General features: G+C 55.4%; 1 protein-coding gene and 1 long non-coding RNA gene across 2 annotated transcripts; one reads left to right on the top strand and one right to left on the bottom strand.

Annotated features, from left to right (window-relative positions):
- The first annotated feature begins 2,222 nt into the window (after positions 1-2,222).
- On the top strand, positions 2,223-3,733 carry HSPB1 (heat shock protein family B (small) member 1). Its single transcript, XM_047838504.1, has 3 exons — positions 2,223-2,724; positions 3,244-3,307; positions 3,413-3,733. Exons 1-3 carry the CDS (start codon positions 2,361-2,363, stop codon positions 3,600-3,602), a joined length of 618 nt encoding a protein of 205 aa, XP_047694460.1. The 5' UTR covers positions 2,223-2,360; the 3' UTR covers positions 3,603-3,733.
- Positions 3,734-3,797: 64 nt separating this feature from the next.
- Positions 3,798-12,091, bottom strand: LOC125154337 (uncharacterized). Its single transcript, XR_007147768.1, has 3 exons — positions 10,342-12,091; positions 5,269-5,373; positions 3,798-4,998 (listed from the first exon to the last, which is right to left on the bottom strand). It is a non-coding gene; the product is annotated as an uncharacterized LOC125154337 (long non-coding RNA).
- Positions 12,092-17,262: the final 5,171 nt, after the last annotated feature.

The raw sequence follows: 17,262 nt of genomic DNA, 5'->3' as shown, positions 1-17,262 counted from the left end.
ACATCTGACAGCTCCCTGTAGGGTGGGGCTCCTGGGCTCCAGTCTGGGCCAAGGTGGGCAAGCAGGGGCGGACAAGGGCCCTCCCTGGCTCCTGACCTCACCTCCACTTTACAGAGCTGGGGATGGGTGGGCCTGGGAGTGCCAGGGAGTGAAGGCCTGGGGCTCGCTAAAGCTGAAACCCTTGTGGGCCCGGGGCGGGGGGGGGGGGGGGGGCAGCCAGTAGCTCCCAAAGGAGACCCACTGGGCCCATGACACGACCCAGCAAGGGAGGTGGAACAGAAACAGGGGTTCCATCTGCTTTGCACCCTTGGCCCACAAAAGTCCCAGGAGCTCAGAGGTGACCAGAACAACCTCAGACTCATGCCCTGGCCCCTGCTCTTCCTAGATGGGGAGGAGATGGATGAGAGAAAGAAAGAAAGAAAGAAAGAAAGAAAGAAAGAAAGAGGAAGGAAGGAAGGAAAAAAGAAAGAAAGAAAGAGGGAAAGAAAGAGGGAAAGAAAGAAAGAAAGAAAGAAAGAAAGAAAGAAAGAAAGAAAGAAAGAAAGAAAGAAAGGCATCCAGGAGCTCTCTCCTGAAGAGGAAACAGACACAGAGAAGGCATGAGATTTGTTGCTACCCTGAGCTCATCAAAGCGAGTGGCTGGAGTCTGGCTTCTAGTTTCTCAGGCATCTACAGGGCTCCCTGTAAAACTGGTCGGGGTTCAGCCTCAGCGCAGCCCTGGGAAAGGGGCATTAAGCAGAGTGGGCCTCCTAAAGAGCAGAAGTGGAGGACTCCAAGGTGGGAGCCTCACAAGGGTAAGAGCTAGGGCACTAGAGAGGCAAGAGGCTCACTGTGCTAGCGTCTCACAGGAGACAGCACGCCAGTCACTATATCTCTTTGAACTCCAGTTTCCTCATCTAAAAAGGAGGGATGGGGCACCTGGGTGGCTGAGTCAGTTAAGCATCTGACTCTTGATCTCAGCTCAGGTCATGGTCTCATGGTTTGGGGGTTTGAGCCCCGAGTCGGGCTCTGCACTGACAGCATGGAGCCTGCTTGGGATTCTCTCTCTGCCCCTCCCCTGCTCTCAAAATAAATAAACATTAAAAAAATAAAAAGGAGGGATAATAGGGTATAAATCAGGAGAAAGAATGGAGGGGGGTCATGCCTATGAAAGCAGGAGATAGGGAATGTCAGGATTATGGCAGGAGCCTAGGTGCAGCACCCTCTCCCAGAGGTGGGAGGTGGGGGCCTGGACCTCACAGGTGGTCAGACAGGAGGTAGGGACCCAAGGGCAGGCCTCAGGCTCCAAGCAAGTTTGAGAGAAATGTACTGCCTAGCGCTCTCCCTCCCTTGGTCCTGTGGGATTCATAAACAAAAGGGACTTTGAGATAATAATCTACAAAAAAGGAAACTGAGGTCTGGAGAAAGGAGGGGACCTTGCCCCAAATCACAGTAAGTCAACAGCAAAGCCCAGGCTAAATTCAAAGTTACTGCCTTTCAAGTTCCCGGTCCAGGACTCCTCGAGGAAAAGTAAGATATATGGGGGGATTTGCAACAACTTTCCTCCTGACCCCCTGTCAGCAGTGGGTTTCCGACCTGGGTCACTGCCTCTGCAACAGAGATACATAACACACTCTCCTTCCTCTTCCCCCCTTTAACTGAAGATAGATAAAATAATAACAATGGCCCTGGCCTAAAATCTCTACTTGCTTTAAGTTGCTGAATTCTCACATCAACCCAATGATGTAAGCATTTTTATCATCATCATCATCATCATCATCACCATCTCCATTTTCCAGATAGAGAAACTGAGGCACAGAGTCTGACTTGGGCACGTCCACCCAGTTAGTGGCAGAACCAGGATGTGAGGTCAGACAGCCTGGCTCCAGAGCCCACACTCTCATCGACGACACCACGCTGCTTTTAAAGACATTATTTCATAGACACCTTGTGGTTCAAATCCCGGCTCTGCCACTTCCAGATACCCGTGGCCTGGGACAAGTAGCCCAGCCTCTCTGGGCTTTGTCCTCCAGGGCAAAGGGATAGGACTGACCACCAGCCGCGCCACCCAGCGCTTTACCGTCCAGGCCTGCGAGTGTCCAGCAGCGGGCACTGCACCAGCACCGGTGCTCCAGTCATTTGTTTTCTCAAACAAGAGAAGGTTCCAGATGTGGGCAGGGCCTTCCTCGGCCCGCCCCTGCCCCGAGTGCAGGGGAGGAATGCAGGGGGAGGGGCTGCCCCCAGCCCGTCATTGCCTTTAATAGAGACCTGAAACACCGCCTGCTAAAAATACCCGGCTGGAGACGCATAAAAGCGCTGCGGGGCCGCCGCTCCGCACTTCTCTCTCCAAGCCTCAGCCAGACGCGCGGAGCAGAGCCAACATGACCGAGCGCCGAGTGCCCTTCTCGCTCCTGCGGAGCCCCAGCTGGGACCCTTTCCGCGACTGGTACCCGGCCCACAGCCGCCTCTTCGACCAGGCCTTCGGGCTGCCCCGGCTGCCCGAGGAGTGGGCGCAGTGGTTCGGCCACAGCGGCTGGCCGGGCTACGTGCGCCCGCTGCCCGCGGTCGAGGGCCCCGCCGCGGTGGCCGCGCCCGCCTACAGCCGCGCGCTCAGCCGGCAGCTCAGCAGCGGCGTCTCGGAGATCCGGCAGACGGCCGACCGCTGGCGCGTGTCCCTGGACGTCAACCACTTCGCCCCCGAGGAGCTGACGGTCAAGACCAAGGACGGCGTGGTGGAGATCACCGGTGAGCCCCCGGCCCTGCAGGGACCAAGCGGGCGAAGTGGGAGGTTGAGCCGTGGGCGCGGGGGAACTGGGCAGGGAAACTCCACCAAGGGACCCGGAAGACTTGGGACTCACCCTGCCCCCAGGCTCTGGCTCCGTCTCTGGAAAGGGGACTGCGTGTGCTTCCTCAGGGCCCTTCTGGCCCGAAAAGTGCTCTATTTGAGGGAAGAAATGGCTCCTTCCGGAGGAGACCTCCAGCCCCGCCCCCAAATGACCAGATCTCCTCGGGGCCATCCGCAGGCCCGGGCAGAGGGGACTGGCGCCGGCCCTGCTGCTTGCCCTAAGCCCGGGTCCGCAGAGGGGGCGTGTGCGCTTCCTTGGCGCGGCGCCCTGCCCCACCTTACTTTGAACCCAACTTTCCAGAAGCTTCTGAGGGGCCTCGGGCTTAGTCTGGCCACTCACTGGGGCATGTGTGGATTTGGGCGGGCCCCTCCCCGCAGCTTCTGACCTCCTTCTCCCCTCCCCACCCCTTTCCCCCTAGGCAAGCACGAAGAGCGTCAGGATGAGCACGGCTACATCTCCCGGTGCTTCACTCGCAAATACACGTGAGTCTTGGCCCCAGATTGAGGGGGGCGGGAAGAGGGGTGCGGGGCGGAGGGGGCAGTGAGGCATGGGGGTGTAACTCTTGTCTTCCTCCTCTGTCTGTCTAGGCTGCCCCCTGGTGTGGACCCCACTCTGGTCTCCTCCTCCCTGTCCCCTGAGGGCACGCTCACCGTGGAGGCCCCCATGCCCAAGCCAGCCACACAGTCGGCAGAAATCACTATTCCTGTCACCTTCGAGGCACGTGCCCAGCTTGGGGGCCCAGAAGCTGGGAAGTCGGAGCAGCCTGCAGCCAAGTAAAGACCTTAGCCCTGCTGTCTACTGCCCCTTGCCTCAGTAGCCATCACTGACCATCCCCACCCACCAACCTGTATGCTCTTTTGATACGTTAACCTTCTGTTTTTCTCAAATAAAGTTTGAAGCAACTGCCAGCCTCTGCCTCTGCCTCTGCCTCAGATCCAAGCTCCTCCAGGCCTTTCCCTGATTTTCAGTTTGCTGACTTCAGTGAGACTTCACTATTCTCCCCGGGAGGGGCAGGACCCTGTAGAAGGTATGGGAGGTATAGCACTCCAGGTGACTTTCTGAGAGGAGGTTGACCTTGTCGAAGTTTCCATCCCCCAGTGTCCACGCATGCAGGAAGCAGGCCTGGGCTCTCGGGTCAAGGGCGCTCCGCAGAGGGTGAGGGCAGTGCGGCCCAGGCTTTGATGGAAAAGAGGCAAAGACCCTGACAGGGAAGACGTGCACTCCAGGAAGGGCCTGCCTTGACAAGCCCAGGTAGGAAGAGTCACACCTGCCTGGGTCCTCTCCCTGGCCCTCGTCCTACCCACCACCCTCTCATCTCACCTGGCCCAAGAAGGGTTCGGAGGGATCTGGGAGAGGAACAGAGCAGATGGGGGTTTGGGAGCCCAGGGTGAAGTCTCTGAGAACTTGAGAGATCCCACACCATCTCCACCTACAAGGTCACGGAGCCTGAAGCTGCGGCAAGACACCGTGACATTCTAAGCCCACAGCCCGACTTGCCCGGGGTCTGTGAGAGCAGCCACGTGCACACATACACACGAGTGCGTTACCCTCAACACTGCTCGGCTCCTTAATTGCCACTGCTTGGTGCGGGGCTCCCCGTTGGGGTACCACAATCTGGAGCAGGCAGGAGGCCAAAGCAGGTCCCTGGCTTCGAAGGTCTCGCTGGACCTGGAGGGCAGCCAACAAGGGAAATAAATAAACACATGGAACGAGGATTGTGCTGGCCCGGCTGGCAGCACAGGTCTGGGCCTGTTGGCCAGGGCACTGCCCCATCTACCCAGCCCTACCACTATTCATTTCTTGAGCTCCTATCTCCTCAATCTGCCGTCCTCCTCCCTGACAACACACATGCCGCATCTCAGGTGTCTCCTGGACGTGTCCACATTCCTGTGGTCCCAACTGAATCAGCCCGTCCAGGGCTCGCCCTCACTCTGCTCGCCAGCTCCCTTCTGGCTGGCAGCAGGATGGCCCTGGCCTCCAGGGGTGTGGCTGCCTCCTCACGTCTTGTCAGAGTGGGAGCAAGGCTGCCAGCGAACTGGAAGTGTGGGAAAGCTGGTGCCAAGCTTTGACAAGGTAATCCTCGCGTCAAGAGGTGTGGCTGGTCCTGCCTTCCACCTGGGCGCCTCGAGCCTCAAAGAAGTGAATGGACTTGCCCGGGTCCACACGGCTAGTCCTGGAGGGGGGGAGGGACATCAGTGTGGCCATAGGCAGGGGAGGGCAGATTAGCTCAGACAGGAAGGCTGGAGAGGAGGAGGGCATATGGAAGTGTCCCACGCTTCAAGCTTGAAGTACAACCGAAAGAGGCTCAGTGGGGCCACAGCAGAAGGGGGGATGCAGTGAGCCTAGGGGCCAGGGCTGCTCGAGGGGGCTGAGGGATCCTAGCGTCCAAGGCCATGGCCTGGGGCAGGTAGAGGTCAGTGCTCAGGGGACTGTCAGTGCCTACCACAGGAGTGAGTCCAAGGGCAGCAGCTTTGAGGTCTTGAGGGTTCAGGCCATCACTTGGGACACAGCTGGGCACAGGGTAGGTGGGCGGGAAGGGATTCAGTTCCTGCAAAGGAAACAGGCCCCAGTTTTCAGAGGAAATGAAGCAGAAGACAAGGAAAACTGTAGCCTGCCTGGGCCACCATGGGGCAGAGACAAGAGGGGAGTCTGAGGCTGGGCTGGCCCTATGCCCAGAGCACCACCACTCAGATATGGGGTCTGGGCCAGCACCCCTGGGTAGACTGGCTGGCTCATGTCTGCGGGTTTCCACCTGGACAGGCTGGCACTGGGCACTGGGACGCCTGCTGTGGTCCAGGAGCATTTCCAAGCTTCTCCAGGCCTTTCCCTGATTTTCAGTTGGACCCTCTCTAAAAGCCTCTGATGTCCTTCAGGTCTGCAGACTCCAGACATTGGCCTTGATTCAATGAATACTAGCAATAGGGCCCCTCTGCTCAGCAGAAGGGTGCCTGAGAGGCAATGCTCTGTGCTCCAGACTGATGAGGACCTCAAGTCCCCGTGGCCACCTCTCACCAGCTCCAGCCTCCCTAGGATCTGTGGAGTGCACAAGCCATCCTCAGTTCCAGGCCAATCCCTGGGTCTCTCCTTTTCTCTCTCCCTCCCAGTTGTGAAATGTGCCATCCCTGTTGGCACTGCCTCTGGGCATAGGACCCAGCCAGTCAGTCTGAGTCTCTGCTCAAGGGACCAAATGGAGGAAACCTCCCAGTGACAAGCAGTATTATACCATTAGAGATGGGGTGGGGGGTGGGGGGGCAGGACATCCTGTGGGGTCTTAGTGGAGTAGGAAAAAGGGATTTCCAGAAGTGACCCTTGGATAGGCAAGGGGGAATCACATAGGCCAGGGGTGGCAAACTGGCAAGGTCAGGCTGGAGGAAGGAGAGCAAGAGGGCAAGTGAGGGAGGTGAGTGGGGCCCATCTCAGAGGGCCCTGAAGGCCACGCTAAGTGTAAGCGACCATAGTGGAGAGGTTTAAGCATCCTGCTTTATTTATTTAAAGTTTATTTTATTTATTTTGACAGAGAGAGAGAGCAGGGTGGGGGCAGAAGAAGAGAGAGAGAGAATCCCAAGCAGGTTCCGTGCTGTCAGCACAGAGGCGGACATGGGGTTCGATCTCACAAACTGAGATCATGATCAGAGCTGAGATCAAGAGTCAGACGCTTAACAGACTGAGCCACCCAGGCGTTCCCTAAGCATTCCTGCTTTAGGAAAAAGGGTCCAGATCTTAGAGGAGAGTGGTTGGCAGGAACCAGTCAAAAGGCAGGGGACAGTGTGCTGCTGAGGTGTAGTGGGCATGGGTCCCGCCAGGGTGAGAGGGAAAGGAGGACAGATGTCAGGATGTGGCAGCAGTAAGCTCCGTGGTGTGGGGTAACAGACTGCAGTGTGGGGATGTGGGGGGCAGGGAAGAAAGGGATCCGCTGAGGCTCTGAGCCATTGACTCTTGTGGCTTCCTGCCCAGGTTGCTGATCCCAGTTTCCGTAAGTCCAGGCAGACCCCCAGACCTCTGCTGCTGGGGAATGAATTGTTTCCAGATAGCATCATCTTCCTTGCTACAAAATCGACTCAGGGTTTGCCAGGCACAGACTTCTCCATGGAGAGGTTGGGGTGGGAAGCAAAAGCCCAAAGAATGGCTGCAGAGGACCCTAGTGCTGGGTCCAAAGGGCATGGTCAGAGCACCTGTGTGATGGGGAAGGGGCAACCAGGCAGAGAAAGAAGGCAGGACCAGAGCCTGGCCCATGGTTGATAGAGACCCCGGACCCCCTGGTCTGTTGGCAGCCACCCAAAGTCTCCTGGCAGAGCCTAAGACAGGGCAGGGCTCAGGCTGGTCAGGGTCCTATCGGCTCACTTTACTTGGACTCCCCTACACCTCCCTACCCTGCCCCACCACCCCATGCAATTGGTGGGACCTGGGGATCTGAGACAGCTCTGGAGCTCAGGGCTTGGCCTCTGGCCCAGACTTGCACAGCAGCAGTGAGCTGCCAGCTCAGGACCAAAGCAGGGAGGAAGCTGCATAGGTGAGGGCAAGCCTAGGCTGCTCTTAGCCAGAATCTGGCACTGGGCCTGGCAGCTCAGACCCAGTGAAATGGGGGCTAAGCCCCACTCCCCCTCCCATGCTGCCCTCCCAGGAAAGTGGCCCCCCACCCCAAAATATGTACTGTCTGTCCACCAGACAATGCCCCTGTGTGCCAGTCCTGAGGGGCATAGGGTTGCACGAAGGGAGACCCACACGTGAGCAGGAAACATCTCCATCCCCAGCACAACCCTCTTAGCTAAGGGCTCTGGGTCCTCCCTTCTTCCACCTGGCCAGGTGACTTTGGATTTCACTGCGTGCATCTCACTCTGTATCCCAAGGATGAGCCATGTTCTCATGGGCTTCTCACGAGACAGTTCTGCCAACCATTCCTTGTGCTGGGAGAGCTGGCAGCGTGAAAAATGCCAGGAATCCCAGGCTTGGTGAAGAAGGGACAGCTTCAGATCAGTAACAGAACCGCTGGATTGTTTCATGTAGGAGCATGGAGGGCAGAAGAGCCCTGGCCAGCCAGCCACCTCCTTCTCTTCCGAGGGGCAGACTGAGGGCAAAGGAAAGTCAAGTGCCCAGCCAGGGCTCCCAACACCCAGAGAGAAAAGGTCACATCTGGGGACCCTGGGGAAACCCACCAGCCCTGGAAGGAGTCTCTGTAGCATATTGGCCCCTGCCACCCTTCCTTCCAGCCTTGCACACCTACCAGCCTGGTATAACCACCCTGTCCGGACTATGGTGGCAGTAATTGGATCAAGATGTGGCACCAGTGGTCCAGGGGGCTGCCTCAGAGGAAGAAAGTCTACCCCCGCCCCTTCCCCTGGGCCAAGCAGGGCAGAACTTACTAGGAAGGCTTGGATTAAAGAATGGATTAGGGGCGCCTGGCTGGCTCAGTCCAGGGAACATGCGACTCTTGATCTCGGGGCTGTGAGTTTGAGCCCTGAGTTGGGTGTAGAGATTAAATAAATAAAACTTAAAAACAAAATGGATCGAGGTGGCATAAGCAGTTGTGTTCAGGAAAAAGCACTGGGCTGAGGCCAGCTCTGTCCCTGTTGGAGATATGGTCTGGGGCCCACCCTACTCTGGGCTCAGTTTCCATTTTGAGAGTCTGGGTGACCTCTGAGGCCCCTCCTGCCTTGGGTTGTCAGTGTTGTCAGCCCTATGCAGAACGGGCATCAAGGGAGAATCGTGAAGATTGGCAGCTGCCCAGGGTCTCCTAACAATGGTAGGAAGGCCAAAGTCCCAGGGGCGCCCAAGGATATAAGGACAGCTCTCTGCAGGACCAACAAGGCCTGGCATGGGGAAGGAAGGCCTTCCTTCAGTCTTGGCCCTGACGCCAGGGCAGGTCTGGCTAACCCTTCCCTTCTCACATCCTTCCCCTCCACAAGATAGGTTGAAAGGTTTTCTGAAAGTCCCTCCAGGATGGCTGAGTCTGAGTGTTCATTCAGGCTGGCAATGGGACAGGGGCATTGAGGACTTACTTAGGTGAATGAATGACCAGAGAGGTCAGTGAGCCCTCTCCCCTAAGCCCCCCCTCTCTCTGAATTCTCCCACCCTCTCCCAGACCCTTCTGACCTTCTGCTGCCCTTCCTTGTCTCTCTCACTGCACCCCCCTTACTCAGACCCACCCCTCACTGCATCCCTCCCCACCCCCAACCCCCTTCTCCAAACCTCCCCCCCCTTTTCTCAGAGTTCTTCCATTTTCACTGCACCCCCACCCTCCATCGCTGTACTTTCTCACTTCATCATGCCCCCTTCCATTCTGAGCCCCTCCCCATCTGAACTCCACCCCCATCTCTCTCTGAGCCCTGGTGGGTAAGCTACCTTTTTTTACAATCCCCTCAGTGGGCCTGCTGAAAACCCCTTCTCTAGGCCTGAGCAGCCTGGAAGCCTTGAACCCTAAGAGTGGCCCCACAGGCCAATCTTTCAGCAGGGGTCCTGGAGCCTCCTGGGTAGAAGAGAGGTTGTGGAGGAGGAGAAACCAATCCCCACCAAGCATGCTGCAGGCCTGCCAGCTGGGGCCTTGGGCTGGTGGTACTGGCCAATTCCAGAAAGGAAGCCCAGCCTAGGCCCCACCTGGGAGGGGGGACGGAGCCAAGTGCCAAGCAAGGCAGGCTCTGACTGCCCCCTGCCGGACCTTCTGGGGCTGGGCGTCCTCACCCTCCCCTCCTCCAGGCCCAAAGAGGACAGTCAAGGACTGCCCCCTGGTGCTCTCCCAGAGAGCCAACATGGCCTACCCCAGAACCCTCAGGAGTCTCTGCCCTCGTTCTAGGTCCTGCCAGGCCCAGAGCAGAAATGGGGCAGGGGACGGGCACCCTCAGCTCCGCGCCTTCCGTACCTTTGGCCCTGTTCTCTGCCCTGGGCCTCAGTCTCTGAGAGCCCTCAAGCCTCCTAGAAGCTCGGGTCTGGAGGACCCAGCTCACCCCCAGCCACCCCTTTCTCTGCCTTTGCAGGGTCTGGCAGCCAAGGCCTGGAGGCCCCTTCTCTGCCCTGCTGCATAGATACTCGCCACCATTTCTCTTATCACAATTGGCAAGCACTGGGCACCTGCTAGCTGTCAATCACCGCTTAGCTTAGGAAATCCTCGGAGCAACCCTATGCCACTGAGAGGCAGCAGAGGATTGTGGTTACGACTTCTGCCTCTTGGGTCAAAACTGCCTGGGTCAAGCCCTCATTGGGCCCACATACTAACTGTGGGAACTCGGGCAAGTTACAAAGTCTTGGTTTCTTCCTCTGCAGAGTGAAGCCGACTACACGGACAAATACAAGTCTTGGACACCCAGCCACACTAGGCATTTTTATGAGGTAGACTGTATTAGTCCCATTTTACAGATCGGGAAACTGTCGGCCTGAAAGGCTAAGGGACTTGAGAGATTACACCACACAGCTAGGACGGGGTAGGGTGGGCATTCAAAGCCCGGACTCCTAAGCTTTCTGCCACTGACACAGCCCTTCCGTTTGGAACACGACAGACATGGCTGAGCGACAACAGAAATTTCACCTTCGAGAACCGTAGCCAGGACCCAGCCGTCTCCCCTCCCGGGCCCTCAGGCTGAATTAGCTCTTTGCCTGGGGAGATGTTTGGGGCGGAGACTGGGGTGCGTGCCCTCCTGAACCTTTCCAACGTCCGATTCTGGGGCTGGCCCTGGGCGGCCACCACGCAGTTCCAAGTCGGGAGTCTCTCTTCAAAGGCGTCGGGGAAGAAAGGGCTTTTTCAGGGGTGGAACAAGCACTGGCCGAAGGAGGACGAGGCTGTGACGTGAGGCGGGCGGCAGGTGAGGCTGGAGAAGCCTTGACCGCCAAAGACAGGCGGGGGGGGGGGGGGGGCTTCGTTGCATCCGGACGCCAGGTTACGGGGCCACGGGGCCAGCATGTGCCAGACCCAAGTCGCCACCAGCCATGAGCCCTCTTCAGCTGTGCGGGTCGAGCAGGCTGTGCCGAGCCCGGCTTCCTCCTCCGCAATCTGCGGGAAACGTGCCCGCTGGGGCCGGCGCCGGATGACGGCTGCGGAGGTAAGAGCACCGCAAACCCGCACAGGGCATCTGCGGTCGTGCCGGCCGTTCACAAACTGAGGGGCAGGCACGGGGTCAGGGGGAAAGCTGACGCCTGAGGCCCTGTCCCCTCCAACGCGCTCCCTCCACCGACCGCGGCAATGGACAGGGCCCGGAGACGTGGCCAATCGCCTACACGGGCTCAGAACGCCCCGCACAGCCCAGGCCCGGCTGCTCTCTGGGTGACGACCGCGCACGAGGAGAGTGGAGGCGGGCTGGGGGAGGGCGGAAGAGGGAGGACCGAGTGGGAGGGGCGCCGGGTCGGGAGCGAATCGGACCTGGGCAGCTGCGGGGGCAGCTCGGGGAGCGGGGCTAGCAACAGGCCGACCATTGGAGGAGCGGGACAGACCGGCCCGTGATTGGCTTTCGCCACTGCCGGAGATTGGAAGGCGGGCCGTGTCCCGCCCAGCTCACATCCGGGTATCTGGCTGGTCCTGGAACCTTCGCGATTCCTGCTGGTCAGACGCCCTCCCCCTCCCCACCCCAGTTCTTGATGGCGCGCGCGGGCTCGTTCTTAGTCCCGCGGCGGGACCGAGCACCTGCGGGGAGCGCGCGGGGCTGTGCGGCTTACTCACGCGGCCTCGCCCGTGTGCCCGCGCAGAACTGAGGCCTGGCGGGCCCAGGTGTCTGGGATGGGAGGCGACCCGAGAAGCCGGAGGATGGAGCTCCTACGTGGGTTGGCGCCGAGGCGGCCCAGAGGTCTGGGTCCAGCCTCGGTGTCGCAGAGGCTTGCAAGAAGCAGAACCCGGGGGGATCCTGGCGGAATCCCGGGGAGGGTGGGGCTCCGTAGACGCGGACCTGCTGCAGAGCCGGGCGGGGCCCAGTTGGGGACAGCGCTTAGGCGGGGCCGGGCCCAGGTGGATGCCGAACCACCCCCCCAACCCGCTGCCGCGCGCGCCCCGAGTCTCGGGCCCAGCAAACCATTCAGCACCCCAAAGTAATGGTGCGAGAGCGGCCTAAACGCTCGTCGCTGGTCAATTCTGGGGGGAAGCCGTGAGGGATGGGCCAAGGTGGTTGTTTTGTTTTGTTTTGTTTTACTTCCGCTATGCGGGCTTATTTTGGCCCTGTCCCCACCAGGCTAAAGAATACTTGGGGGAGCAATTATTATTGCTCCTTTTGCTTTTGCCCAGCAGTGGGATGTAGTAGATGGTTTGATGTTGGAGATCTGGACAGAATTTAGGGAGACCGCATGGGAAGGGACTCGCCCCCAAATGAGTCAGCCATAAAAGCTGCTCGTCCTTTATACCCGGCTACCCAGCCATTATCTCCTACATCTCTCGTCTCTATTTTCAATGCGATCTTCAAATTTAGGGCAAGAGAATATGTTTCACTCTCAGTCTGCCTACAATCCAATGCCCTGCCTCTTGGAACTCATCACTGAGGGACCACAACATTCCCCAAAAGAAATGTTTTCAGGGGCACCTGGGTGGTTCAGTCGGTTTAAGCGTCCAACTCTTGATCTCAGCACAGGTCTTGACCTCAGGATTCTGAGTTCAAGTCCCACACTGGGTGCAAAGCCTAAAAATTAGACTGTTTTTAAGACTAAGCAGTTTGCAAATGGAGAAGGCAAAAACCCTGTAAACCATGATGACCTTATACTTCCATATTTGGGGAGGCAAGGACTTTTGGAAGGCAATATGCTTTGATAACCTTATGGAACCCAGAATCCCACTAGGCTTTAAGGAACCCACCAGCTATCAAAACCCCATCCCTAAAATCTGGACTTAGCGCCTAAGAGGTAGAAGGAAGGGTTTGAGGTCTCTTCCTGGTCCCTAAGAGTCAGTAAGTAGGGGAACTTGTCCATCATTGTGGGAAGAACCAGTTTATACCAAGGTTGGTTTAAAACGAGTCTAGATTTATTCTCCTAATGTACATTCATTCAGTATGAAGACAGCCTCTCAGACATGCCTGCCTGTTCCTGAGAACTCCTGGGAACGTGGTGGGCGACACTGTTTTGCCACCTTCCCCAGGCAGAGGGGGAGAACTGCAGACCGCCAGGACTCACCCTGTGGGGTGCACGTGTGCTGGCTTGCGAAGTCAAAGTGAGACTGGGTGCCTACATAAGACTTTCTCCATCTGGGGGAGACGAGAGGGCTGAAAGGAGGCAAAACATCCTAGCCTAGAAGACTCAGGTTCCCTTGGGCAGCAGGCACTCCCTCTAGCCTGTCCAGTAGGCTCAGGGGACAGGCCCTGGTGCTGGCTACTGCTTAAGATCACCTGATTCTCAGTAGAGCACTATGAGGCTCCCATTTAATTTCACGTAAACCATTGAAGACTGGACAGAGGGGCAAAGCAAAACCCTTGTGCAAGGCAAGTGCCCACACAGGGCTGGGAACAAGTTAAAGGACACAGGAGGAAACTGGACAAACCTGCAATGTGGGACATTCCATAAGACCATCTCTTGAGGGGCACCTGACTGGCTCCGATGTTGGGAGTGGTAAGTTGAAATCCCACATTGGGTGTAGAGATTACTTAAATGAAATCTCTAAAAAAGACCCATCTTGTGAAGATGCCTGGTTTCTTGAAAAAGTCATTATCCTAAAAGAGGTAGAAGGGATAAAGGCTAAAGAAACCTAATAATGAAATCCAGTTAATGAATTAATTAGATCCGAGCTGGTGGTGGGGAAGGCATTGTGGGGATAACTTAAGGAAACCTGAATATGGGGTGACATTAGCAATTATTGATTTCCTTAGGTGTGATGACAATGGGGGTAGTCATGTGAGAGCATGTCCTGATATTTGAGAGAAATATGAATATAGGGAGTAAATGTCATTACTCTCAAAGTTCCACAAGATACAGAGAAATATAAAGCAAAGATGACAAAATGCTAACTACCGTACTAAGCAGTGGGTATTTGGTTATACCATTCTTTTCAGCTTTTTTGTCTGAAATTTCTCAAAATGCTGGAGGTTCAGTGCCCCACCCAACACCACCTCCATTTAAATGGAGTTATATCTTTAGAGTAATCCCCCCCCCCAAACTTATTTGGGGAGAGAATGAGAGAGGGCATGATCAGAGGAGGGGCAGAGAGGGAGAGAATCCCAGGCAGGCCCCACGCTATTAGTGTGGAGCCTGACGTGGGGCTCAAACTCACAAACCCTGTGATCAGGACCCAGCCGAAATCAAGAGTTGGATGCTTAACCGACTGAGCCACTCAGGTGCCCCTAAACACGGTTAAAGTATCCAAGTAAGAAGTACTCAATGAGATCACCAAATTTCAATTAACCGTATTTAAAATCACAAGGCAAAACCTTCTTTGGACCAACAGTCACTGCTCGGAAGCAGAAATCCTTCCATCTCAAAGCCAGAGTCAACTCTACTGTCTCAAACTGAGCCAGGTTAAGAATAGAGAACAGGGGTTTACCTCTAAGAGGAGGAAACGGATGGCTGGGAAAAGGGTGTGGGAGAGTGAGTTATTGATAAACTAGGGGCCACCCAACTGCTGGCCAGATGGTAAACATTTTAAGTTTCGTGGGCAATATACTGTTCCTTTGCACTTTTTTTACAACCCTTTTAAAATGGAAAACCAGTCTTAGCTCAAAGACAATACAAAAGCCTGTTTTAGACTACACCCTGGTGTACTTTCATGTGCCTGCACTACCTACTGATATAAAACCCCCCAAACCAGCTAATGTTCCCCAAATTCCTGACTTTCCTCTCCTGCAGGTGGATAATTGAATGCCACCTCAGAGTACTACTTAAAGTGGGAAATCCTGACCTGTCTGTCTTGCCAGGTGTGGATGAAGTACAAACACAAGATACCAACAAACTTGACCTGGTACTGAAGGCTCTTGTCACCTTGACCCAGCCACTCTTGCCCCCACCCCCTCTCTCACTGACCACAGATATCTGGTTCATTGGAGGCAGGGTTTGTGGCCGTTCCCATTGGACCATTTATCCCAATCCATACCAGAACTGTAAAATTCAAACCAGCAGACTAATGAGCAAGCTGGTATACCACACTGTAGTGTTCTGATTAGGCTGGGTTACCGCTTACTGTCAACTCCGAGAATTAGACAAGTGTTACCCAGCTAGTTTTCGGCAGGCTGTTTTTCCACGCTCAGAGAACTGTACACCCAGGAGGGGACCGCCACTCTCAGCCACTCTGATCAGCCAGCGTTAGTCAACACGCAGTCTCAGCTGACCAGCGCAGAGGCCAACGCGTGTGGTAATTACACATAAATAGAGTGCGGGAAAACTGCACTGGCACCGAACAGCAACTCGCTTGCTACACTCAAGTGCCCTGCCACTAAATCTCGTTTGACAGCCCTTCCGCCCCAGCCTTGGAATGGAGAATTCTGCTTTACAGGGACGACCCAAGTAGAGTGGATCCACTCTTCCTAATTGCTCTCCTACCCCTACCCATCACCATTATTTAATTGCTTCACACAATGTTATTTTTAACACTCTGGAGTGCACTGAGGAAGAGGACTGGATCATTGGTGCCTAACATGGGGCATCCTTCAGTTCCTGACCTCTTCAAGGCCATCCATTTCCAACTACTTCTCCTTTTTTTTTTTTCCCTTTCCAAATACTTCAGCTCAAAAAAACATCACAACATATCGAGTGCAGGAGCAGGTATAGAGAGTCCAGCTGACCTCTACTAAGAGATCAGGAAAACTGTAAAAACAATGCTCTTTTGGGGCGCCTGGGTGGCTCAGTCGGTTAAGCGGCCGACTTCGGCTCGGGTCATGATCTCGTGGTCCGTGAGTTCGAGCCCCGCGTCGGGCTCTGTGCTGACAGCTCAGAGCATGGAGCCTGTTTCAGATTCTGTGTCTCCCTCTCTCTGACCCTCACCCGTTCATGCTTTGTCTCTGTCTCAAAAATAAAAAATGTTAAAAAAATAAAAAAATTTAAAAAACAACAACAATGCTCTTGTTTTTGGTGGGGGGGGGCGGGGGAGGAAGCGGGGCACACAATTACTGTTCTTGAAGTTATTACTTAACATGTCATGGGTTTTTATTGAACAAATGAGTTATTTTTAATATCTGGTTTTTGATATTCTTCGAAACTGGATAGAAATGCAGCAACAGACAGCGTCCTAGCTCAAGAGAAATTTAAGTGTTCGTCCAAGTACTCTGAGCAAATTCCAGGCACTCATAATGGGAAGTTACACGGAAGAAATAGGAGTATAATGGCAGCACCTTCCAGGAGCTAACCCTTCTTTCTGATGAGCCTTGGTGAGCCTGTTACTTTACTTAACCCAGTTTGACTGCTGTGATGATGCCCACACCTCTACTGTCCTATTGGCAAAATGTCGTCTGATGGTCTATACCCTCAGTATCTCCTGCACTGAAAGAGCTCAATCACCATGTGCTGATGCTGGCTGACGCTCAGTTTCTTAGTCTTCCTGGCTGAACAAAAGCAGCCTGGTGTTTGTAGGCCAAGTTCAGGAGGGCCCAGGACTGGGGCTGTGACATCTTGGGAACTTGGGCACGGCAGCCACTTCTATTTCCACAGCTATGCCTGCAGGGGCACTCTCAGGGTGGTTCTGAGTGACAAACGAGCCAACATGGGTGAATTCATCCAGCACGTGGCAAAAACTCGGTCACACAAATTGTTATTCCTAAAATGTGAATTCTGATTACTCAAAAAGTTAAAACAACAACAACAACAAAAAACCCACAACCCTCCACCTCTTTCCTGGAGCAAACCCAACCTGATGAGGAAAGCCTTTGTCCTGGCATTCTTCCTTCCTACAGACAAATATCCCTCCCCACAGTGATCAAGGCAGGACACACCCCACACACCCAGGGATGCAATTCTCATGGTGGCCACACTCTGACAGCTGCCATCAGCCGACAGTGGGCTACTGAGAGCTCAGCCCACACCAACTAAGGCTGCTGGCCACCTCAGAGGGGCTAAAACCACAAGACAGTTTTACTTACCAACACCTTTAAGTGCAAAGAACCACCTCATCTAAGACTTCATGACATCTCCAACAATACTGGGAAACTAATGGAGTTACCAAACCAGGCACGTGACCCAGTTTTCATTCACACCCACACACACCCCCCCCCCCCCCCCACTCCCAAAGCTCAGAAGTTCTGTAATTTGCCCGAGGCCCAGAAGGGAGCCAGATTCAAACTCAGGTCTGTGCTTCTCCCAAATGATACCCCCAGAAGGACCTTTAGAGATCTACTTGAACGTGCTCGTTCTTGTAAGAGAAACAACGGACGCTCCAAAGGTGCTATGGTTTTTCAAGGTCAGCAAACCCGGTCTGACTCCTAGCTAGAGGCGCTTTCCGATAGTCTTGTCCCTTGCCCCCAGTCCAACTTCATTCTTTGAGCCAACAGGGGGACAAAGCGCCCCCCCCCCCCGCCCCCGCCCAAGCAAACCTTCAAAGGCAAATTACACTCATTAAATAAAA

The sequence above is a fragment of the Prionailurus viverrinus genome, chromosome E3, assembly GCF_022837055.1.
Source record: "Prionailurus viverrinus isolate Anna chromosome E3, UM_Priviv_1.0, whole genome shotgun sequence".
Classification (NCBI taxonomy): domain Eukaryota; kingdom Metazoa; phylum Chordata; class Mammalia; order Carnivora; family Felidae; genus Prionailurus; species Prionailurus viverrinus.
Note: the sequence above shows the minus strand (reverse complement) of the source record. Positions and strands in the feature narration are given on the sequence as shown.